We start from the raw sequence: 24243 nt of genomic DNA, 5'->3' as shown, positions 1-24243 counted from the left end.
CAAGGGTTGTTTTGTTCACCAAAACCTGTGCATAGCCCTTGGCTGAGTGACATTAAAGGCAAAAGATGATAAATGCCATTCATTCAGTACACCAATGTGCCAAGCTACTCTAATTCCCTTTCATCCTAACCACCAACCTTGGACATTAAGTACCATTTTTCTCACATTTCACAGGGAATTTGATCTCAGAGAAAATCCAGGTAATAAAAGGTAATTGGGACTAAACCCTGTATTTGACCGCAAAGCCTTCCCAGGCCTCCAAGACACAGGATTGAAGTAAGGTGTAGGCGGTAGGGGGATCACATTTCTAACCTAGTACCTTGCTTTGTTATTACTAAAACACACTAAAAACAAAACTTTCACTAAATGCTGAGTGAAGGGAGAGAAAAAATAAAAAAATAAAAACCCAAAGCACAAAATGTAAATGTAAACAAGTCCAGGTGGAAAAGAAAACCAACGGGAGTGTCTTAAGCGCCAGGCACTTGACGTGTGTATGAACCATTCCATCTTACTTCAGGAAACTGCGGTTCAGACAGGCAAAACGACCATCTAAGATCACAAAGACAGGCACGTGGGAGAGAGAGAAATCAAAGCCCCCTGCTCTGCCTACTTTGTTCACGGCCTCTGCAAGGGTCCAGTAAAACCATAACCACCTGAGAGCAGTAAATTTCCAAATTGTTTCCATCAATCTCCAGCAAGGAATTCGGTTACTTAAAGATGGGATGAAGTAACGCCAGCACGCACAATGAGTAGTGGGAGCCATGTTTGAACCCTAAATTGATTCTGAGGCCTCGATATTCCAGCATGCATGCTATCTCTAGCAGGCCCACGGCTGCGGAAGATCCCCATTACAGCCACTAAAGCAAAATCAGGACCCGGGCTGAAACCTCCATCAGGTCACCATCTTTCCCTCCCTTTATTCCTGGGGCCACGGGGCCTGCTAGTGACGGTCCCTTCCTCACCCTTGGGAGGAGACCATGCCAGGTTCCTTCTGCACCCATCCTAAGGCTCCACTTCCAGCCCCTTAGCTGAGCCCATTCTGTAGTTGCCAACACTGTTCCAAGTTTAAGTGCCGATTTTTGCCAAAGCTGCTTTTGGAGCAAACATGGTGGAGGGAAATTGGGCATCCCTGGGCATGGGTGAGCAGGAGCCTCCTGAACTCAAAGAGGAAAGAGGTCCCTGATCTGAGGCTACAAGGAGCAAGCTCCACTACTGGGCTTGGGCCAGCCTGGGCTGGCCTAAGTGTGCGGGCCCCAGCGGGCAGGGTGCAGACAGGAGCAGCCCAGACAGGGGAAAGGGGGCCTCAGGGCGGGGAGGCCCGGACAGGTTCCTTACCTATTTAACTCAGCTAGGACACATCTGTAATGGGTTGGAGTCTAATCTAGACCGCGGGCTCACAAAAGATGCAGAGGGCAGAGGGCGCGGATGAAGAGCACCAGCAGAGAACAGGGCAAGGAGCGGGGCTTTCTGAGGACCCTTCCCATGATAGGTCTGCAGATTCTGGGCCCAGGAAGGCAAATATTCTGATTTTTCAATAGAAGTTGGACACCTAGATTAATGTGGAATGTCTTGATCTGAAAGTACTGGGCAGGCTAAACCCAACATCTTTGGGTCAAATTGAGCTCAAAAGCCATCAGCTCGATACCCCAGCCTTATTCCAATTCTCTCCCGCTTCCACCCCCCTCACAAACAAAAACAAAACAAGCAGAAAGGAGAGGGCTGTCTGTCCTGGGGCACTATATTGAAAAAAATAATCATCATAAAGCACAAACTCAGATTCCAAAGTTCTGTATTTTTTCAAAATAAAGATCACACATTGTTTAGAGACAATCTACACAAGAGTTACAAAAAATAGTTGCCCAGGCATAAGCATACACAGGTTTGTTAATTATACACATATGGTTACAAGTGTGCTTGCAAAAAAGTTCATTGGAAATATACACAAGGCTCTGGAAATGTACACCGTGTAGTGTTACAATTCTATATTCAAACAAGGAAAATTGACAGTATGTTACATTCACTTACAAGTAGACAAAATGCAAAATACAGTTCATCTTCTGTACAAAAAGGAAGGGCAATTCACACTTTACAAGGTGAGAGGGTCTCTGATTGTAAGGAAAGCTAGGGCGGGGCTGAACTTTGCACGTCCTTTTGACTGTCACAAAATAAGCAAAACATTACTTTTTTAGGATTAAAAAAACCACTAGTGTGAACTGAATCATCTTGAATAACATTTAGAAAGGATCTCGCTACTATATGACTAGGTGACAAATAAAACCAAGCTATATTTTCTTTTTAAAAGTTAACTAGGCTGTATAAAGAACATTTATTCCTTTAAAAGAAAAAAAATTTACTTCTGGTTGAAATTACAATTTACAATATACAACACTATATGCTACGACCATAAAAGGTGTGAATATACACTGAATGCACAGGGCTGGCTAATTTTCTTTTCTTACCAAAAAACGTGTTTATGTTGATTCAAACTTTTCCACATTTACATTACAGGTATACAAATGTACAATTGTACAATCAAAAGTATGTTCGACTACTAGGGTACATTATAGATACAGATTAGACATCAAAACAAGAAAATACTACAAATTTGTATATATGCAAAGTCTACACCAAGTATACACTATATATTTATAGAAGCAAGACCAAAAGCAGAGTTGGATTTTTTTTTCTCATGCTAAATAATCAGATTTTGCCTTCCAATGTTTACAGGAAAAAACTCCAGTAGGCAGTAAACAATTACACCCACTCGGCCTCGAAAGACGTTCTGGGTGCTCACATCTCCTCCTCACAAAACAGACTACACTACCTTCTTCAGCATAATAGTCTCCAAAAAAGGCAATTTTTAGAAGTTTCATAAACTTAATGTCATAAACTGAAGCTTTAGCAACTCTGAAATGATTTTCATTATATATATATGTATTTTATATATATATATATTTTTTATAAACATTGTTAAATGCCAGTTTGGGGTCATTTAACTAAAATTCAAATTTCCCAGGTTTTTTTTTTGTTTGTTTTTGTTTTTTACTAAAATGAGGAGTGGGGAAGAGCTACTTGCAAAACTTGCCGACAAGGCAAATGAGTTAAAAACCTTTTTTCTTTTTTTTTTAATTTTTTTTGTTAAACCAACCACCCTGAAAGTTTCCACATGTGGAATATAGATACAACATTGAACAAAATATGTGGCCTCCCATGTACATTGGTCACCTATGTACAAGTATCCTATACACCAGTAAAACAACAGGGCAATTAGTCAATTAAAAAAAATAATTAGTACATGTTATGCGTAATAAAATTAAACAAATTTACAAAGGCTTTTCCACTTGTGGATTTGATTCCTTTTTTGGAGGAGAGGGTAATCCTGGAGCAACCATTTACCCATTTCAGATTCTGCACTACAACATTTCTGGTTGCTGGTTGGATTCACCAGTGGGCCAGTGAGGTCAGTGGGAATGAGGGGACAGGGGTGACACTGCCTCAGATAATACCGTTAGGGGGGCCACAGATGGGCCCTAAGTCAACGCCATTCTTCATGTAGTATTTCTCCAACTTGGCCAGAATGTGCTTGCCGTACGTGTACTTGCGAAGAGTCGCGATGTGGGGCCGGATCTGAGGAGAAAGTGCACTCTGTGTTACTCTAGCTCCCGGGTAACCTCCCAGACACCGCATCGCACCTGCCAGCTCACAGGCCCCACACAACACCTTTCACTGGCTCAGCCAGAGCACCTGAATTCTAGAGCTGCAGTGACCCAGATGAGGAGAGCAGCTCCCACCCCGAGTGCTGATGCAGGAAATGAGGGCTCTGGAGGTCAGACAGACACTGACTACTTCCAGAACAGCATGTGGAGAAAGTGCAACCTGAGTGACAACCACAATGTCCACCACAGCCTGCACTGTGCCTCCCTGAGGGACACTTGGAGCCCCTCAGCTCACTTGAGCAGTGGGCGTTTCTTTCTGGGCACCATGAATCCTGAGCTCACCACATGACCCCACTCTCTAGTTCATAGAAAATCACAGAAAGCTACTAACAAAGACAAAACACTAACATGAACCAGGTACTGGCACTGAAGCTTCACAAGAGAAGTGTGATTATTCCCATTTCACTGATGAAAAAAAGAAGGCACAGTGGTTAAATCACTCTTCCAAATTCAAGTGGCTAACAAGGTGTCAACAGCACCGGTATTTGAGCCCCACTGTCTGGCTCCTCCAGAAACGACTTTTCTCCCCTCACGGCTCTCCCACTGCGCCGGTCTCACCCTTCACCCCCTCCAGCCAGGCTCGGCTCAGCCCAAGGAGCATCTCTTCGGTCCTCCCCACCCTGGGCAGACCCACACCTTCCTCGAACCTCCCACACTGCACTGACAACTGTCTGCATAACCTCCCTCAGGACATCAGTAGGGAGGATGTGCCGATGCCACACTTTCACCTGGGGTGTAGTCAGGACTACGTCATGGCTGATGTTTTTTGTCATTAGAACTCGAGACTCCAGATTCCCTTGCTTTTGGTGGCTCTCCTTTTAGAAACTAAGTGAAATTCAATTCATTCACTTCTCTATACCCAGGACCGGCAGACTGGTGAGTCCTGCCACTTAACCTTTACACTTGTCCTCTCCCGGACCAAAATCTAAAAACCCATCCATGTACGTGTGCGTACAGCACTGTTGAACTCTGTTTTCTACTTGATTTAAAGGGAGATGAAAAGTAATCAACCTGCTCCACTCTCAGTGTTTCCTCCTCCTCCTAACTTGGCTACTGCCTAGTGGTGAAAGAGCTGAAAACTCTTAGTTTTTTGGATTCTTGGGACTCTTTCTCCTCTCAACTCCCTCCATCAAGCCAGCTGCTAAGCCCCATTCTGTCCGCTTCTCTTCAATTCCAAAACCACCCCTGATCTCTTGGCTTAACTATTTTAACAGCCCCCCCGTCACCTCACTGCCTCATCTCCTGCTGCCTCCCCTCCTCCAAGTTACTCATCAGCCAGGACCATTATTTGAAACGTAAATGTGATTTTGGCACCACAGTCCTGACCTACTGGACTTGCTTTACTTCTTCAAATACAATGTCTTGTCTCCTCCTTCCAAATGCACACCAGGTTTTCTCCACCTGGAAAGGTTCAGGGCTTTATTTAAATGTCACTCTCCTGGGGAGCCTTCTCTGTGCTCCCACATTGGAAGAGGCATCCATCTACATTCTCACACGGCCCTCCCCAACATATCCCCAGCATCAGTGTTTGGTACAACTGCCGTGTTCACCAATACAGTGCCCTGCTGAAGGGACGGCTTGCTATAAAGCTGTGTAAGTATTCGTTGGATGAGTTAACTCCAAGCCAGCTGTGTGTCTCCAACATTCCTCCCGCCTTCACCAGCGTCTTAACACGTCCATCTGAGTCCCACACCATAAGGACTTTGGACTCCCCAGCCTTCAACTGCCATCGCTACACCAGTGAGGTGCTCTGTTGTGTTTTGTTTTGAACTGGAGGAGGTAGGTGCCTCGTCTGGCTCAGAACCTGAGTCCATAACAAAGATTCTCATTACCGAACTCTGTTCTCAGTGAGGGCAAGTAGCTCATCATTGCCAGACCATGGCCATCCCCTCCATGAGAAGGGCTGAGTGAGTTCAGAGCCCAAAGGCTGAGGGTTCAGATCAGAAGCACCCCGAGACTCACAGCACTGCCCAGCACAAACACACCTGCAGCAGACCTGCCTCTGGGCTTGTCTGCCTTCCCGGGCCCTGTGATCCAGGTGGAGCTGGCCGGACTGGCTCCGTGACTCTTCTGAGGCCTTGGGCCTCTTCTTTCTGTGTCAGCTCCCACTCACAGCACCCAACAGTTCAGATTTCTGTCCTTTTTTCCTGTCTAACTCCTAGCCTGGACTTCTCCTCCTGCAAAGCCTCCTCTCAAGGACTCGGGCACGTGCTCCCATGTGCTCACCACTGCTTCCCTCTTCCCCATGCCAAGCTCTGTGGGCGGCGCTGGTCTCGGTTATCTGTGCCGATGTCTGGCACAGAGTGGCACCAGGTCAACGTGCCAGGCCAGGTGCTGCCCTGGGCAGGCACTCATTCAGGAAATGGTGGGGGGATGAATGATAAGAGGGAGGAAGGAAAACAGGAAATAAGGCAAGCAGGTTGATTTGGTAGACTGAGAAACTGGTCTCCTAGGAGCTGAGGCATAGAAGTGTGGCCTGAAGCAGGGGCTCCCTCACAAAGACTGAGTTTAACACTTTCAGACCAGTGAGTCCCTGGTAGAGGAGGGGTGGCGATCAGAGGGATAATGGCCATTCCAGATAAAAGGGGAAAGGAGCACAGCACGAGGCACGGCCCAGCAACAAGCTCCGCAGAAAGCAGCACGCTGCTCACCCTCCTCTGCATCACAGAAATGAGAACCCACGGTCCTGCACGCTTTCTCTCTGGTTGAGACCTGCACAAAATGGCCTACCTTATGCATGACGATCTTCCGCTGGGCCGGCTCCGCCACGTCGATCATCTTCTGGACCACGTAGTTGGCGTACTGGTCCTTCATCATGGTGTATAAGGCACTGTGGGGACCGTCGTTCATGGTGCACACCTCATCGATGAGCACAGCGCGCTCCGTACGGGAGGCGTGAGTGACGCACTTCTCCACAACGTTGCTGTAGTGAGATGAATCCAGGGACAGCTCTTATGAAAGGAACCCTGTTAGGCTGTGCCCGTCTGGCTTATGCCCTGACCTCAGGATCAGCAGCAAAAGAAATCTTAATATTTTTCGATGATTAATTCATTAACTGTTTGACTCTGTGAGACCCCACCTTTGCCAGCTGTGATTTCCAATGTGAACCACGGCTGAGACCAGGTCTTAACACCAGACCCAACCTTCTGACAGGTCAAGGTAACAAGCCCTGCTAAGTGAAGGTTCACAAGACTGGTTAGTAGCTGGACTGGTTAAAGAGCATAATTTCAACACTGATAAAAATCTATTAATTTCTGCCGCACCTCTGTGAGCTTAAGGGGGATGGAAACAAGTATCCCTTAGATTCAGATCCCTAGTGTCAAGCACAGAGCTTGGCACTTAAGAGAGGCTCTACAGACTTACTGAGTGAAGAAACACACAAGTAAGAACCTAAGCCCTCATTCAACTGTATCATGCTAACTTTTAAAGAATTTAAGAGTAAGAAGAATCCTCAGGTATGTCCACATTTCTGAACATTTCACAAATATATCATCTTGGAAAAGGAAAGAAAGAAATATGGTTACATCAAGTCAGAGTTCTTCTACAATCCAGAGGGATTGTAGAAGCTGATTAAAATTATACAAGGCCATGCCAATGGCCAGTCACTATCCAGGAGTGATAGATTACTCATTAATGTTTGATTTTTTATTTTTAAGTCAGCACGACTGTGCACCTGTGGCTCTGTGGTTATGAGGAAGCTGTGTGATGTCAAAGAATATGAACAATACTTATTTACTTGTATTTGTTATTCCTGGAGCCAATACCTGGAAGAGAGAACATTTGGTGGGTGGGCAGTTGAAGGCTCTGCAAAGAGTCTGAGCTGCTCTGGATCACAGAACACTCAAGCAGAAAAGGAACTTCCATACCTAGCTAATGCAGAAAGCTCTTTTCTGACAATCCTGAAAGATGGCCATTTGGAAGTGACACTAGGGCAACCTACCATATGAGTGAATGGCTCTGTTAAACGTTCTTTATATACTGAAGCAAAACATGCTTGCCTGAAATTTCACCCATTTGTCTTAAGTTTGGCTTCAGAGGCTAAAAAAAGGCCATGTATGCCTACTCCAAGAGCACCGGAAAACAGGAACAGTGTCTTGCTCCTTCTTTCAAAGGCCAGCCCCTTGAATAGTTGAAGAGTCATTACAAATAACCATCAGCAGAACAATTTCCTACCCCACAGGTTTTTAAACTATAAGGAAGAAACTGGATCCATGGAACTCTGAAACAACCCCCTCCATGTTATATGGTTTAACATTCTGAGCACTTATTATGCCATGTTCATTAGAAAAGAAAATTCTCAAGCTAAAATGTTTAAGAAGAACTACCATCCTACCAGACATTTCTTTAATCTTTCTTAAGATATACAGTGTAAATGAAATCTGAGAGATAATCTACGAAGTCTAATTAAGACAATAGCCTCTCCACTCTGATATTCCTTGTATTCATTCCTCCCCCACCCTTCTTTCCACAGTAATATGCAATTCTAGCATGAGCTGAAGGTGTGGCACCATGGAAGTCAATCTCCTAGCAGCCACTACTGGCTTCTTTCTTAGCAGAAAAGGGAGTTAAGATATTACTGAGCTGGTTCAGAGAGCATAAAGCCAGCCATGATCTCCAAATGTTCAGCCAAAGAATTCGCTTCAGAACTGCTTGGCTGGGTTGAACCTTCATCCACCCCGGGCCTGCATCCCCTACAAAGTCCTCACGATTAGAGTAGGACTTTTTACCAAACTGGGTTGGGAACAGGACATTCATTCTTCCGGGTGGAGGCCTGAATCCTCAGCACTGATCTGTCTTCCAAGAAAGTAAGCAGACAGATCAGCTACCCTCTTGGAATCCCACTTGGCCAAAGGCTTCCTTCCACCTTAATGCACAGTCAATACTGTTCCAGTGTTTAAGTTCACTCTAGTGTTTCTGAAGCTGCAGTTCCCAACTCATTTGTAGGTAATGAAATCAACCCTGTGATTTGAGACTAGCTTTTTTTTTTTTAATGAAACAGAATAGTTAAGTATCAGAATTAACCATGGGCAGTACAGCTTCAGACACGTGTGTGCACGTGCCTGTGCATTCAAAGTTGATGAAAAACTTTGTATTCTGGGTCATCATCAAAAATGTCAGGAAAAAACTCAACTACTCTGTTTCATTGGTTTGTTTCTGTTGTATTTTCAAATTTATTGGCTCTTTCTTCTAGTTATCTCTAATCTGCTATTAAAGCCATACATTGAATAAAGTAATGCCATTTGCAGCAACATGATAGACCTACAGATCGTCATTCTAAGTGAAGTAAGCCAGAAAGAGAAAGAAAAATACCATGTATCACTCATATGTGGAATCTTAAAAAAAAAAAAAAAAAAGACACTAAGAACTCACCTACAAAACAGAAACAGACACTCAGACTTAGTAAACAATCTTATGGTTACTGGGGAAAGGGGGTGGGAGGGGATAAATTTGGGAGTTTGATATTTACACATGTTAGCTACTATATATAAAAAGATTTTTTTGAAGTTTCTTTTGTATAGCACAGGGAACTATGCTCAATATCTTGCAGTAAAACTTTAATGGAAAAAATATGAAAATGAATATATGTATGTATATACAAGACTGGGACACTGTGCTGTACACCAGAAACTGATGCACTGTAATTGATTATACCTCAATAAAAAGCTATACAATGAAATTTATTTCACATTGTATTTTTCTATTCTAGACTTTCCATGTTACTGTTTTTATAATAGTCTCTAATTTGCTAACATTTCTTTTCATTCAATGAGTGTAATTTCCTTTACATACTTGAATATAATTAAAATACTTTAAAATACAGTATTTTAAATACTTTAAATACTAATGCTTTAAAATATAATAACTTTGTGAAGTGCTTTATAATCAATCCTCTGCTAACTCTAAAACCTGGGTGGTCTGGAATTATTCACTGGGGTTATTGGTCTGTTTTTTCTTTTTTCTTGACTATAGGTCACATTTTCCTATAATCTAGACATGGCAAATGATAAACTATAGAAACTGAATCCTGTTATAATCCTCCGAAGAGTATTTCTCCCCTACTCCCTGTTTTGTTAGTGCAGTTAACTTGGCTGAACTAATTGCAAACTTCTCCCATGCAGCAAGCAGCAACTGAAATCTCAGCAAAATTATTTTTGCCTTAGTTGGTGAGTTTGTCCTATGCAAATGTAGTTCAGGAGTCAACCGGATATTTGGAAAGTATAAATTTGGGCCTCCTCCTCCCTAGTTCTCTTCCTTTCCAGGATTTTTCCCTTGTCATTTTGTCACTCCCATTTTCACGGATGCCCCAAAGTATGACTTCTGGGAACACTGGAGATTTTCTATTCCAATTTAAAAGCCTAGCGTGGAAGCAGACTGGAAAATGCCTACAGGTTAAAACTTTCATTCTTGATTACAGTCAACACTACTGCATTATAAATTTCAAAGTTGCCAAGAGACTATATCTTAATGGTTCTCATTATGATAATTAGGTGACACAATAACAGTGCCAACTAATGCTACTGCAGAATCATACTGTAACATATAAATGTATCAAATACACTGTACTCCTCAAACCTACATGCCAATTATATCTCAAAAAAAAAAAAAAAAAAAAAAAGGGAAATTTCCCCAGTGCAATTATTTTCTTCCAAGTACCAGTAACTTCCCTTACCCTCCTCTCTAGTATTTCCCTGCTCTTGGTCACTGTCTAGAGCCTTCAGGTAGTTTTTTGGCATTCTGTCCACAGTTTACAGGCGTTACCTGTGAGAGGGTTGAGCCCACAGTAGCTACTCAGTCATTACAACTACAAGTCGATTGTAATATTAATACTTATGCTATATCCAAAGGTGAGATATTAAATACACCGAACAAGAAAGTAAACAGGACAGTGACCGAAAAAAGAGACCTAAGAGATTCTGATCCCTACTTCCCTGGTCCTGGCAAATGTCCAAAAGAGCAATACAAAGTCTAAGAGATGACCCTGATATGGTTAGGCTTTTGAGACATTGGATCTATGGGTGTTTTTATTGTTCTCTATTTTCCATGCTGTAGTAAGATTTCACAAATTAAAAGTCAACAATTTAAAAACATCAAGGATGTATGAGTCACATCTGCCTTGCAATTTATTCTAAAACCAAAAAAGTATTCCAAAAATACAAAATACTACATTATGTCTACAAAAAGATATACTATACTCTATTCAGAAGACCACATCACTAACCTACTGGAGGGCCATCAATTTCTCCCTTCTCTGGTACTTATAAGCTACCTAGAACATCTTTCACAACCTGGGAATAATAGTACATTTTATTCTTTTTTTTCTCTTTCGCCTTCTAATTGTTTTTTTTTTTTTGGTATACATTTTTATTGAAGTATAGTCAGTTTACAATGTTGTGTCAATTTCTGGTGTACAGCATAATGCTTCAGTCATACATGAACATACATATACTTGTTTCCATATTCTTTTTCACCATAAGTACTACGAGATATTGAATATAGTTCCCTGTGCTATACAGTATGAACTTCTTGTTTATCGGATTTTGTGAGAACTCTCCTGTATTTTGAAGAGAGATACACTCTGCCAGAGTTCAGTAGATGTTCTGTGCGATTCAGTGGGTTTGTATATGTAATTTTCCATGTATTTGTGGGAGAGCAAGCTGTGAGCCTCTCTACTCCGCCATCTTGGCTCCTCCTGTACTGTATGTACTATTTTATTCTTGAGCTGGTGGTATGACATGAAGACTGGAAGAGAGAGTTAAAGAATACTAGAATCTATACACAGATATGGTACACCGCCTTTTAATTCAGGCACCAAAAAGGAAACTAAGTAAAGAGCATTTCACAATTCCAAACAAGTAAGTTAATGAAATACCCACAGTTTACCAAAGCATAAAACATACATGCTTTAGAAACATACTCTTCAGATTTCAAAGCGGCTGACTCTGGAGGAACCAGGAGCTCAATAAGGGACTTCTTATGTTTTATACTTTGTAGAACTCTTTGATTTTTTAAGCTATGTATACTTTGAGGAAAATAAACATTAAAAAAAAGAGAGAGAGTGAGTTGAAAATCCATTCTTTGTCTAGACCTGAAATACTATTTAATCCTCTCTTCTGGAAAACCGTTCCTAAAATTCAAAGCACATACCTTGCAAATTTGTGCTGACTCAATACAAGAACATTGCCTCGGATTTCTGCTACAATTTTACTCTTATCCTCAGGACGACCATGCTCCAATACATGTTGGATTACATAATTTCCATACTGATCCTGTTTGAGAAATAACAATAGAAATTTTAAAATTTATGTATAAACAAGTTCTATGTTACCTAAATCCTTACATCTAATGAACACCTATTTTCCTGTAGCACCATGATGGCTTACCCGATACTAATGAACAGTTAAGAATTTTAAAAATGGATACATAGTGACAACTTAACCCATCATTACAAAACAAGAACACATTATTACTAAACAGTGGTATGTTTCTATATTTATGGCCAAAGGTCCTACTTAGATCCTTCTAAAGTACTACACACAAAAACTAGGCCTCCTCTCATTTAAAAAAAAAAAAAAAGGAAGAAGAAAAGAAAGTAGATGGGAATAAAGAGCTAGTTTTCTAACAGAAATGTACAAATGAATTTCTGCACTTGTCTTTAACAAAGAAAAACCAGAAACACTACGTTCAACAAAGACAACACCTAATTAAATAACATCACAAGCATATGGTAGAGATTCATGTAAAGAAAAATGCTGGGGGAGTTGGGGTGTAGGGGGGATGGAGTGTTTATAGCTCAAGTGGTGTGGTAGAGCACATGCTTAGCACGCACAAGGTCCTGGGTTCAATGCCCAGGACCTCCATTAAAACAAACTTAATTACCTCTGCCCCCCAAAAAATACAAGCTAGTAAAGTGAGAAATGCTTTGAGAGAATAAATACATGTGAGTAAAGAATTCTGGAAGCAAAAATATTTATTCGTAACAGGTAAAAAATTGAGACTGTACAAATAATCCCTTTCTTTTTTCAAAGCGCCTATGCCAAATGTGTTTGCTTTTGGGTAGTAGGATAATTTCTTTCGTTTTCTTGTTACTTTCTGTACTTTCCATTTTTGCTACAATGAATATTTAATACATTTATAAACTCGTATCTCCCACCAAAACAAGCAATAAACACTAAAAAATTGTTCCAGGACAACATACTATATGTAGAAAGTATTCAAATAGTATGATATAGGAGAAAATTTTAGTAGAAGCAAAGTATGAAAACTAGAAAGAAGAAATCAAATAATTCACTTAGTTTATTTGCAATGATGAAACTGAAACACAGACCAAATGGCCTAAACGGCCACAGCCAGCTTAATTCATGGCAGAGCTCTGGCTTCTGACAGTTCCTGACAGATCTCTTGACAAATTAGAGGCAGACCTCTTGACTACAAGTTCAGGGTCTATTCATTACCCATATTCATAAAACATGAACCAGGCATAAATGAAAACTTGCCCAGAGCACTTTAATGGGCATTTTTAACACATTACCCTCTTTCGAAACAAGTACCTGTGCTGAGAAAACATACAAGCCCACAGCTGTTTGCAGTTACTTTACTGGCAACTCCACTACCTGTACAAGTTGCTCTGTGTGCTGGTGAAGCTCCTCTAATATAGGGAGTGTCTGGTCAGGGAGACAATGCTCCAGGATCCTCTGAATCACTCGGCAGCCATAAGGATGTGTGGATAAAGCAAACACCTAGAACAGACCAACACAACAAGAAAGCCAAAAATGATGGTTGCCACTTTCCATGCTTCAGTATTATTTATATACATAATCCCATTAGTCTTCACAATGACCTTGAGAGAGACTCGTGGCTATTCTCAGTACATAGATGAGAAAATTTACGCTCCTAGAAGTTTACATAATGTGTTTATGGTCATACAGACAGTAAAAGACAGAGTCAGGATTTTGTTTCCTAGTGTGACTCCAAAGCCCAAATTACAAATATGGCACTTGAGTCTCTCTACAAATAATAAGGTATGTAGGTATACGTGTGTGTATAAACCCATTTCTTAAACGCGTTCTAGGAATTCACAGATGTACATAAATTCAGACCCAAAAGAGACTTTCCCAAAAAGCTTACAAAGGAACCAGAGGATTAGTCAAGGTCATGAAAAACACACTTGCTAAGAGCCCACAGCGTCAAAGGACGAGTTTAAAACCAGAAAAAGGAGTGAGATCAAAACCTGAATGCTTTCACATAACCACACTGCAACATTCTAAACTGAGTTGGGGTGTTTTCCAGGAATAAACAAGAAAAGCATCCTCTTTTGTTGAGTCTGGAGCAAGACAGGCACACAGGCTTCAGCTCCAGACCCTCAGTCTCCATTCTGCCCTTCCCAGGTGATAACCTGGAGAAACCTGTACCTCAAATCTGTTATCAAGAATGATGACAATAATAAGAACAGTAACAGTAGCTGACACTTATTAGACGTTTACCAAGTGTCAGTCACGGCACCAAGTGCTTTATACACGTAGCTTCATGTGTACAACTGTATACTTAATATACTGCATGGTTCTGCTCAATTTTAGCTTTATAAAAATGCTGAACACTCACAGTGTGGAACAACTTAACTTATTTCACTCAACACTATGTTTCAAATATTTACTCAGAATGCCGTGGTCTTCTGTCATTTACTCTGGGTATCTGTATAGTGTTGAGAAATTTGTTTGGTTTTTGTTTGCTTTGGCGGGGGGGGGCGGGGGGGGGGGCAGGGTCTAATCGTCTCCTGATGGACATGTGGATTACTTAAGTCTTTTCTTTTTAGGAGAATAATGCTGCTTTAAACATGCCTAAGTACATCTCATGGTGTACATGAGCAAGCATTTCACCAGGTATGTTCCTTGGACAGGAGTGCTAGGTCACAAGAAATACAAATGTTGAACTTTGAAAGATACTAAATTATTTTCCAAAATCGGTGAATGAACATCCATTCCCACCAGGAGAATATCAGATCCACATCCCTACCAATACAGAGCAACCCATGGGCAGAAAATAGCCTATCATTTGTGGTCTTATTTTGTGTTTTCCTGATTACTAATGAATTATTTTTTCATATGTCTACTGGCAATTCGTTTTTCTCCTGTCTATTCATGACTCTGGTCCATTTTTGCATTGATCTCTATTGTTCCTTTTATTTTTATATTCTCTTATATTCTGGTTATCAATTCACTGGCAGTTTCTGTTTTGAAAACTCTCCCATTCAATGGCTTAATCCTTTTACTTTCTTTATTGTATATGTTGATAAATGTAATATCTTAATTTTAAAGAACACATATCTACTCTTTTTCATTAACTCAGAAAATCCCAATTACCCACAGGTTAATGTTTGTAATCCACTTAACTGCCATAATTGAGCAAACCCCAAGGCCTAAACAACTCTAAAATCCCATTTTGATCTAGTAAACACAATTACACCTCAAAATCTACTTGGTATTTCATATTTCCCCCCTTTTCTTTAAAAAAAAAATTTCACACACCCAAGAAGGAGATGTATTTTACTCTTTTGTCCCACCTACCGTAAGGAGACTAGGAGAAGGTTGTTTTTTGACAAAGGAAATTAATAATAGCCAATTTAGGGGACAATCTGGAAAAATTATGGTATGAGAAAATATCAACTGTGCCTGGAAGCCAGTGCTAAAAGCAGACCAGCTCTTATGATACATAATAGGAGAAATTAGACGCTCTCCTTGGTTGTGTGGCCACTTAGGAGTTCAAACGATCCTGATCACTGGATCAGGATCCCATCCCCTAAAATTAAGAAGCACCTTGTTATTTTCAAGAAATAATCACACATGGCCTGTAAGATTAGTACTGCAAATGACTTGAATTTTAAAACATGATTAAAAATTTTTAAATATCAAGATAAAGCAGTACTTAACCACAGGAAAAAACTCATTCTTCAAATATGAAATTTAATCCTAACTCTGATGGCACTGACTCATGCCAACAAGAGCAGATATCTATATTAGTTACAGTTAAGGGAAGACTTGGGTGCATAGAGCTAGGCACCTGACACCACTGAATAGGATTGCTATTTGCTGCAGTCTGAAATACACTAAGCACATGAGAACACTCCATAAATCCCATCCTGTTCTCTGCTCACAATGGAAACACACAGATTTGTTTCCTATATTTCTTTCCTGAGTTACTTACCTGACCCTTAAATGCATCAATGATAAACTGCAAAGACTGGGGCTGCACACACTCAATGCACTTCTGAACCACGTGATTGCCATTCTGATCTTTCACACACTTCAGGACGTGGCCATCTAGTTCCCGAACCATCTCATTCTATTGGAGACAAGGAAAGAAAGCACCACCAGAATCACAGAGAGCAAACACCTGGACAGTCAACGTTCTCCTTACCAAACACAAAAGCACTGAGCGGGGAATATTCATGACAATGAGAGTGGGAAAACTCAGCTGTGGCACTCTGATAACCCGGTAATAGATGAGGACTGGAGTTTTTCCATGTGTTAGCAAATTTCCTGTAACAGTAACCAGTCATTTAAAAAGTTCTTCAACTTGCAAAAGACCTCTGGAATCTACCCCCCAAAATACAGACATTTTCAAATAAAAAGGGGAGTCTGTATCGATCAAATACACGGCATTAGAGAATTTCGCATACAATTCATCATGTTTTTACCATGACAATCCTGTAAAGTATATATTATTAACAAAGACAGTAATTAATCTACAGCTTACTATAAGCTAGGCACACTTCTAGGTGCTTAACATGCTGTGACTCACTGAATCTGCCTAACAATCCCATGCAGGGGACACTACTACAGATGAGGACATCAAGGCACAGACAAATGAGCTGACTTAAGATCACAGGCCTAGACTGCCGTGATTCAAATCTAGGCAATCTGGCCCCTGTGTGTAGCAAAACAGACCATGCCAGCAAACTATCTGTCAACTATACATTGCCCTGCACAGCCCCTCTACATATATATAAGAAGAAACTGAGTCTGAGAGGGCTTAAATAATGTATTTAAAACTATAGACAGTGACTGAATCAGAATTCTAGCCCAGGGCTATGCACAACATAATCTTTCCATTGGGCTAGAGTGACTACAGCGTCAGCCAGAATAGTACTCTCAGTTAAATTAATGAAAAGTGTCCAACTGAGGGAAATACAGAAGGCTAGACACTCAGTCATTGAGTGAGTGAAATAGAGAAAGAGAGAAAGAGAGAGAGAGAGAGAGTGTGTGTGTGTGTGTGTATGATGGTTGGCGGTGACAAGGGTATAGAAAGAGAGAAGTTGGGATGCTGACTGGACCCCATGCCAAAAACCTGCTGCATCAGGTCCCTGGTAGCTTGAAGTTGAATACCTGCACCACAGCTGGGCCCTGGCACCTGCTGCCCAATTTCCTTGCTGTATCCAGTCTCTGTACATCAGCTCCACTGTGCTGACTCTATATTTATGGCAGAAGACTTCAAGCCAGTTTAAAATGGTAATATTTACAAATGTAAAGTCTGCAATCCCTGGGATGGTAAATATGTCAAAGCAACTATGAAATTTTTTTAATTAAAGAAATTCAAAGTTACAATGCCAGGGACTAAACAAGCAAAAGACAATAGACTCAGGAAAGTTTCCTGAAGCATTTATTCAAATGACAGAAAAGAATCATTTATTATGGAAATATAATTATGGGAATGATAAATAGAGAATGATGCGTATATAAAGGTAAACACAAGGAACACGTCTAATAATCAAAATAAAGGGGGGTGGCTTTCCTGAATATTTTCTTGAGCCCAAAGAGGTAAAAACTCCACAGGAGATGAGTTAATGTCACCTAAAATACACTTACATCTGGAAACAGTAAATTACTCATGCCAGGAAGAGCAGTTTAGACCTAGAACAAGATACCACAGAGAAACCAAACCAGGAAAAGATATACACAAATATAGGGTAGAAAGAACAATACCCAGGGAAAAGGGAAGGGAGATTTAAAATAAAAAAACCTACTACAATGTAGCTATACTATCAGAAAACAAAAAGAAAACAAAAAACAGTAAAATGTGAAAAGCTAGAGACAAAAATCAGTAATTCATCATAATAATGAGAGATGCCAAAGATGGGGGAAATACCTGGGAAACTGTAATGATCCTGCTTGTGTTCAGTCAGTGGGCATTATGGTCAAGAAAGGAAGAAAATTCCATGTTCAAAAGAAACAGAACTAAAGAGGAAAGATTCAGCCGTAAAATTTTCATCCCTGAACACCCCAGGGAAAATTTAAATGGGTAATGATCTGAACATCAGAAGAAAACAAAGTAGTAACCTCATCCTTGATTCTAATTACTTATATACAACATCCTCTTATGACTGCTGCATCTCCAGTACTGGGCAATGAATGAGTAAACTCCAAACCAGCTGTGCGTCTCCAACATTCCCCTCGACCCTTCACTAGCATCTTAACACGTCTATCTGAGTCCCACACCATAAGGACTTTGGACTCCCCAGCCTTCAACTGCCATCGCTACACCAGTGAGGTGCTCTGTTGTGTTTTGTTTTGAACTGGAGGAGGTAGGTGCCTCGTCTGGCTCAGAACCTGAGTCCATAACAAAGATTCTCATTACCGAACTCTGTTCTCAGTGAGGGCAAGTAGCTCATCATTGCCAGACCATGGCCATCCCTTCCATGGAGAAGGGCTGAGGGAGTTCAGAACCCAAAGGCTGAGGGTTCAGATCAGAAGCACCCCGAGACTCACAGCACTGCTCAGCACAAACACACCTGCCAACAGACCTGCCTCTGGGTTTGTCTGCCTTCCCAGGTCCTGTGGCTGGTGTGGAGCTGGCCGGATCGGCTCTGTGACTTTTTTGAGGCCCTGGGCCTCTTAGAGTGCTTTCTGTGTCAGCTCCCACTCACAGCACCCAACAGTTCAGATTTCTGTCCCTTTTTTCCTGTCTAACTCCTAGCCTGGACTTCTCCTCCTGCAAAGCCTCCTCTCAAGGACTCGGGCACGTGCTTCCATGTGCTCACCATTGCTTCCCTCTTCCCCACGCCGTGCTCTGGTCTCGGTCATCTGTGCTGATGTCTGGCACAGAGTGGCACCAGGTCAACATGCCAGGCCAGGTGCTACCCTTGGTAGGCACTCATTCAGGAAATGATGGGGGAATAAATGAATAAGAGGGGTGCAAATAAAGAAAAATGGAAGGTAGGTTGGGTATAAGTTTGGTTTATTGGAGTGGTCAATTCAGGTGGAAGAAAACGACAACTTACTAGTATTTTACCCGCTTCAACTCTTGCAAAACAAAAAATCCACCTCTAAAATTGCACCTACTAAAGACTAAGTTCTGGTCAGAGAGAAGTGTTTGAAACCACTGGTTTTAACACAAGACAGTTGATCTACTATAAACTTACAAAATTAATTGAATAGTTCATGCTTGCCATGCACAGAAAGGCAGCCACAAGCACCAACGAAAAACGTTAAAAGAAAACCAAGGACTGACAAATTTACAAGGTTCACCACGTGTACTATGGAGAAACATCAAACACCAAGAGAAAAGTTAAAGGGGAAACTTACAATTACCTGCTGGTCTGAGGGAATAAACTCAAGAGCTTTCTGGATAACACGACAGCCATACATCTGCAGTGCCAATGACAGGACATGGCCACGAATCCGTTCTGCCAAAGCCAGCTTCTGTTCAAGGCTGCCAAACTAGACATAATGTGTGGGTGAACACCATTACTTAGGTAGAAAGAAAGAAACCAGAGAAAGCAAAGCATTCATTATTCTGTATCAACCACTGGCATAGCTTTTTTAGCCCTGTCACCTATGATGAACTAAACCTTTTGCTGAAAAAGCCTTTGTTTCTTCAAGTCAGTAGTTCTCAGCCTCTGAGAAACCCTTTTTAATGTTTAAAAAAAAACTTCTCAGCTTTCCAACAGTAGTTTCACTATAAGTATCTGCTAAATAAATACGCAATTTCTCAAAGCTGCCCTTAATTCATCAATTCTATTTAATATATCTGTATGCCATTAATTACAAGAACCTTTATATTTACTCTAAAAACAGTAACACAATGTAGGAGACATTGTTTATTAAGTCTTTAGACAATGTCTGGGAAAGATTCAAGAACATCATGCAGCAAACCTACATCACTTCAGGTGTCGGTGGTCCATGAGTTGAAAAGTTGTCTTATCAACATGAAGTTTAAGCCAAAGCACACGTGCACACTCTGTTCTGAATATACTGCCCTACATTACTCTAAGAACTGATACTGTCTATTTATACAAGTCAAGAGAATCGGAGAAAAGTCAGTACAATCAAAAGTAAGGCTGCACAGTGTTAACTCTTCCTAGGATGTTTTTCCATCCCTGGCTTTTTATTTTTAATAGCAAAATTGAGGCTAGAAGAGACTTCATGAATAATCAGCTTGCTCAACCCACTCATTTTCCACACAAGGGACCTTAGTCCAGAAACGTTCTCTAAGTCAGAGAAGTTCTCTAGCTTGTCCCAAATCACACTGTTCTAATCCACTGTTCACTCAGCCACCTCTAGCTGCCTTAACCTCAATTTGGAGATCTCTGTATTTTCTATCTGTAACAAAATGGCAGTAAAAAAATTTTAAAATCAAAATTACAAGAGTCATATTTAGGTTGGTTTCTTAATCCATAGCTTGAGAATTCAAATCAAATAATTTGATTCTTTGTGAGAAAAGTTGGGAAGATACAGGCTGTGAGTGAGCCACTTTTTAAAAATCTTCACACAAACCAAACAAAATAAAATGTAAGACGTTTACAAATTTCTTTAGCTGAGGGCAGGTAGTGTGCAGGGTTCCAGCATTTTCCCCTTGAACCAAAATTTTCATCTCAATGTTTCATTCCTTTCTGGATTTATATTGGGGTTGTTAATACCAGTGCACTATGGCTTCAATGGAGCAAAAATCCCTGCCTTTCTGACATTTTAGTTTAGAAGAGGCAACAGATACTAATCCAATAATCTCATTAATCCTTTCCAAGGACAGTAATAACAAGAGTGGACATTAATGGAGGAACAATAAGGAACCAAGGCTGAAAGAGCACCCAAGAAGCAACATTAACAAACCTCCTGACTGTGGTTTATGATGAAAACCACTAGTTTGTGTTTAAAGATGATTCTCTAGGAATCCTTTTTTTTTTTAATGGAGGTATTGGGTATTGAACCTAGGACCTTGCGCACACCACGCACACACTCCACCACTAAGCTATACCTGCTGCCCCGTGAGGAATCCTTTTTTAAAACTTAATTTTCAGAAAACTTTACTGTCATTATGCTAGAATTATCTTACGAGGATTTTTTTTCTCCAAATTTGACATGTTTAGTGAAACTATTTTAGCAATCAGAAATAATGTGCTGGATCCTAAAAAGGGACAAGGTTCTCCAAACACATTTCTAAAATACACCAGTATCGTCTGCTTGGGTATTTAAATAACGCACTTCTGCTAATGAATTGGAGAAACATTTAAAAATAGGCTTGAAAAAGACCACACCCTTCATTTTGAGGACTGGAATGGGACTGCAATTCTAAAAACAGCTAATGAAAATCAAAATGCTGTGGAGATTCTCTAAAGTCAGAGAATAGAAAGAACAAAAGGCTTACTTCAAAGAACTTCTGAATGACGTAATTTCCAAATACATCCACCATCAGCTGGTAAGCGGCCTGGAGGATTTCATTGAAGACAAGCTGGCGCTCAGCTGGTGTGGCACGCTCGAGTTTCAGCTGAATGAATCTGAAGTACAAAGTAAAAAGGGCAATCACAGCATTTCTGGAAGATTTGGAAAGTCTATAAAGATTAGCTCAATTTATACAATGTATCAGTTCTGAAACTACATGTATGTGTATATATCTACACATACACACACAATAGTGTTTAAATCACTTAAGCTCACTTAAGAGTTACTGAAAAGGAAAAAAAGCTATACTGTGACGTATCCCCTAAGTAACTGACCTTTCAGAAGTGTATTTAAGTTTTAGTATATTTCATCACAGTAAGACATATATACAAAACTGTTTTATGTATGGAGTTAAAAGGGAGAGGAAACAGGGGTGCTGGAAAAGAGGGTAAAGGCAGGTACAACACAGAGAGAACTCTACCTGACTTCTTCCTTTTACAAATCAGTCCCATATCAACAAACTCAAAGCCTGTGGTCCTACAGGCTTTAACTCATATTCATATAAAGTAGGACATATTCATTAATGATGTGGAATAGCTGTTATATATGCGCAGTGTCTTCTTGAAGTAGTAGCTATTCAGTCTGCCTTTTTTAGCTCAGGTGATCAAATTAGAAAAAACATGTCTCTCAATATGGCCTTTAGGATCCAAATATGAGAAATCCTTGCCCTGCAGCAAGCTGGCAGAACTTTAAAAAAGAGGAAGCTTCCTTGGAAACTGTTTCCGTGGAATAGCCACGGCGGGGGGGGGGGGGGGGGGGATAAATAAGAGAAGGATGGATGATGTCACCATAATTCCGCTTGTTCCCCAGGACCAGAACCCTATTCTCCGAAGTCCAAACAGGGAAGGGTAACCCAAGCTAAATTCTGTGTTATAGCAGTGTCTTCTCTCTGACCTCCACGCAGACTCCCACTTCTACAGAGTGGAACAAAGGGGTGGCACCATCTGACTCCTGAGCACAGAGATCCAAACTTGCATTTGAATAGTGTCTCTTTGAGAGCAAGATTCTTAATAGTAATTAAAGTAGCAAAAGTGTACACATGTCTCTGTGTCAGTGTTTCTGTTTTTCTTAAATTGTGATATCCTGGTGAGGTTCTCATGAATTAGGAACACCAGTTTACTCTTCAGAAAAGTAAGAAGGTTTATGGGTATGATCCAGATTACTAAATGACTATTCTCAATCACTTGTATATCTGGTAACCCTCATATCCACATTCCTCTGAAATAAATAATAGGAAATATACTAAAAGGCAAACTTTGTTTCAATTATTTTACGGTAATTTACGTAATGTATACCTTTTTCTGAGGCATGGAATTTAAGACATTAAGATTTCAGTTACCTTAAGTGCCAAAGCCAAGTCCTCACCTGGACCCATGCTGGTCTTGGGAAAACTCCATTATATGTCCAGCTATCTCTCGCAGTTGTAAATTGGGATACCGGTTATTTCGAAAATCTTCCAAAAGCCTGCTCCTGCCAGAGGGCATGACATCAGACATTCCATATCGCAAACGAGAGGAAGAAAAAAGGGTGCTGCTGGGGCTGAAGAGGCTGGAGGCACTGCTCGCGCTGCGGTACTTGGCTTCAGCGCCTGGAGCAGCAGAGATGTATCTTCCACTGCCATTTGTGAGTCCTCCTGTTGGTTACAGAACAGGAGAACTCAAGACTCATTCTTCTTAAGGAACTTTGTTCAAGAGAGGAAAAAGCATCCCATACATGAAAGCTTTCATCTCTGATTTTTCAATTCTGTTGCTTTTGTGTTAAGATTTAATTCTACTGATGCCACGACTTTAATAAAGCCAACTCACCAACTTGGAAGAAAACTTTTGCACAAAAATTGAGAGGGGAATGCTATTAACCACTGATAGGAGGCTGCTAGCAATAACGGAGCAATAGTTAGTGTAGCCCTTAGTAAGTAAAATGATGGAGAAAGTTCCTGCCATGTGAACCAACACCTGAGCACCAGGAATCAGAAGACAATGCAGAGACGTCCATGGTTTTCCACTCTGAGCTCTGTGGAGATTTCTGCCATCAGTGAACAATTTCCACTCCCATTTGAAACCCTCTCTCAAAAAAAAAAAAAAAAAAATCAGGGTACCCAGATTAGTCTGTTTTATATAGTGAGCTCTCCAAAAAGCTTTGAAGGCATAGCTTTGCCACTAAATAGAAGTCTGAAAATCACTAAGGTACCCCAGGCCAAGAATTAGACATAAGGGGCAGAGGAAAAGGACATATGCTTTGAAATGGAAGGTTTTCAAGTTCTTCTTCAGGAATGGGTAGCACTCAACACCTTCTATTGAGACAGAGCCTGCAGTCCACCGTGGCAACAACTTTCAGGCCACTGATAATGCTGTTTTAACTGATGACAAGGGAATAGTAATTGTGAATCCCTAGACAGATAAAGTGGAAGACTGAGAGGTTTATCAAAAGGTAAAACAGAATAAAAAATTATAATGAGTATATATTTTCAATATTCTTTTTTAACAATACTAGGATTTTTTTAAGCTTTAGATTCCACTATAAAAATGATGTGAAGTCTTTTTTGTATGTTTTTCCCCATTGCTACACTGCAAAGAAGGTAAGAAATACCTCATAAACCATAAAGAGCATGGATAAGTAACAATTCAGGATCCAAGAGAAAAGTCACCCAACATGAACTGCTTACCCCATTAACTTCTACAGAGTTTTAATGAATGTCTGGTTTGGAGTTTAATGGTAGCTGCAAAAAGATACCCAGCTTTGATTTCTCCACAGAATTCTATGGGCTAGCTTCAAAGGTCTGGGTCTTAATGAAAGCAATGGAACCAAAAGGAAAACGACTC

The 24243-nt window shown here is 40.7% G+C and overlaps 1 protein-coding gene and 2 non-coding genes across 19 annotated transcripts in view; all 3 read right to left on the bottom strand.

Moving 5' to 3' along the window:
- Positions 1 to 1772: 1772 nt before the first annotated feature.
- The window catches only part of PUM1 (pumilio RNA binding family member 1), a 117144-nt gene continuing 94673 nt past the window's right edge, over positions 1773 to 24243 (bottom strand). For 12 of the 17 annotated variants that reach the window (XM_072974908.1, XM_072974913.1, XM_072974909.1 and 9 more), the window contains 8 exons: positions 22790 to 23057; positions 21351 to 21480; positions 19292 to 19426; positions 15915 to 16052; positions 13328 to 13453; positions 11862 to 11983; positions 6447 to 6639; positions 1773 to 3627 (listed from right to left, as the gene is read on the bottom strand). In XM_072974908.1, the coding sequence (XP_072831009.1) occupies positions 3496 to 3627; positions 6447 to 6639; positions 11862 to 11983; positions 13328 to 13453; positions 15915 to 16052; positions 19292 to 19426; positions 21351 to 21480; positions 22790 to 23057 (1244 nt within the window). In that variant the 3' untranslated portion in view covers positions 1773 to 3495. The remainder of the gene's footprint in view (positions 3628 to 6446; positions 6640 to 11861; positions 11984 to 13327; positions 13454 to 15914; positions 16053 to 19291; positions 19427 to 21350; positions 21481 to 22789; positions 23058 to 24243) is intronic. The other 5 variants (XM_072974911.1, XM_072974914.1, XM_072974912.1 and 2 more) reach the window with 1 other exon arrangement.
- On the bottom strand, positions 5508 to 5592 carry LOC116283002 (small nucleolar RNA SNORD103/SNORD85). The gene has a single exon (XR_004192548.1). It is a non-coding gene; the product is annotated as a small nucleolar RNA SNORD103/SNORD85 (small nucleolar RNA).
- Positions 18304 to 18388, bottom strand: LOC116283003 (small nucleolar RNA SNORD103/SNORD85). The gene has a single exon (XR_004192549.1). It is a non-coding gene; the product is annotated as a small nucleolar RNA SNORD103/SNORD85 (small nucleolar RNA).

The sequence above is a fragment of the Vicugna pacos genome, chromosome 13 (assembly GCF_048564905.1).
Source record: "Vicugna pacos chromosome 13, VicPac4, whole genome shotgun sequence".
NCBI classification, from domain to species: domain Eukaryota; kingdom Metazoa; phylum Chordata; class Mammalia; order Artiodactyla; family Camelidae; genus Vicugna; species Vicugna pacos.
Note: the sequence above shows the minus strand (reverse complement) of the source record. Positions and strands in the feature narration are given on the sequence as shown.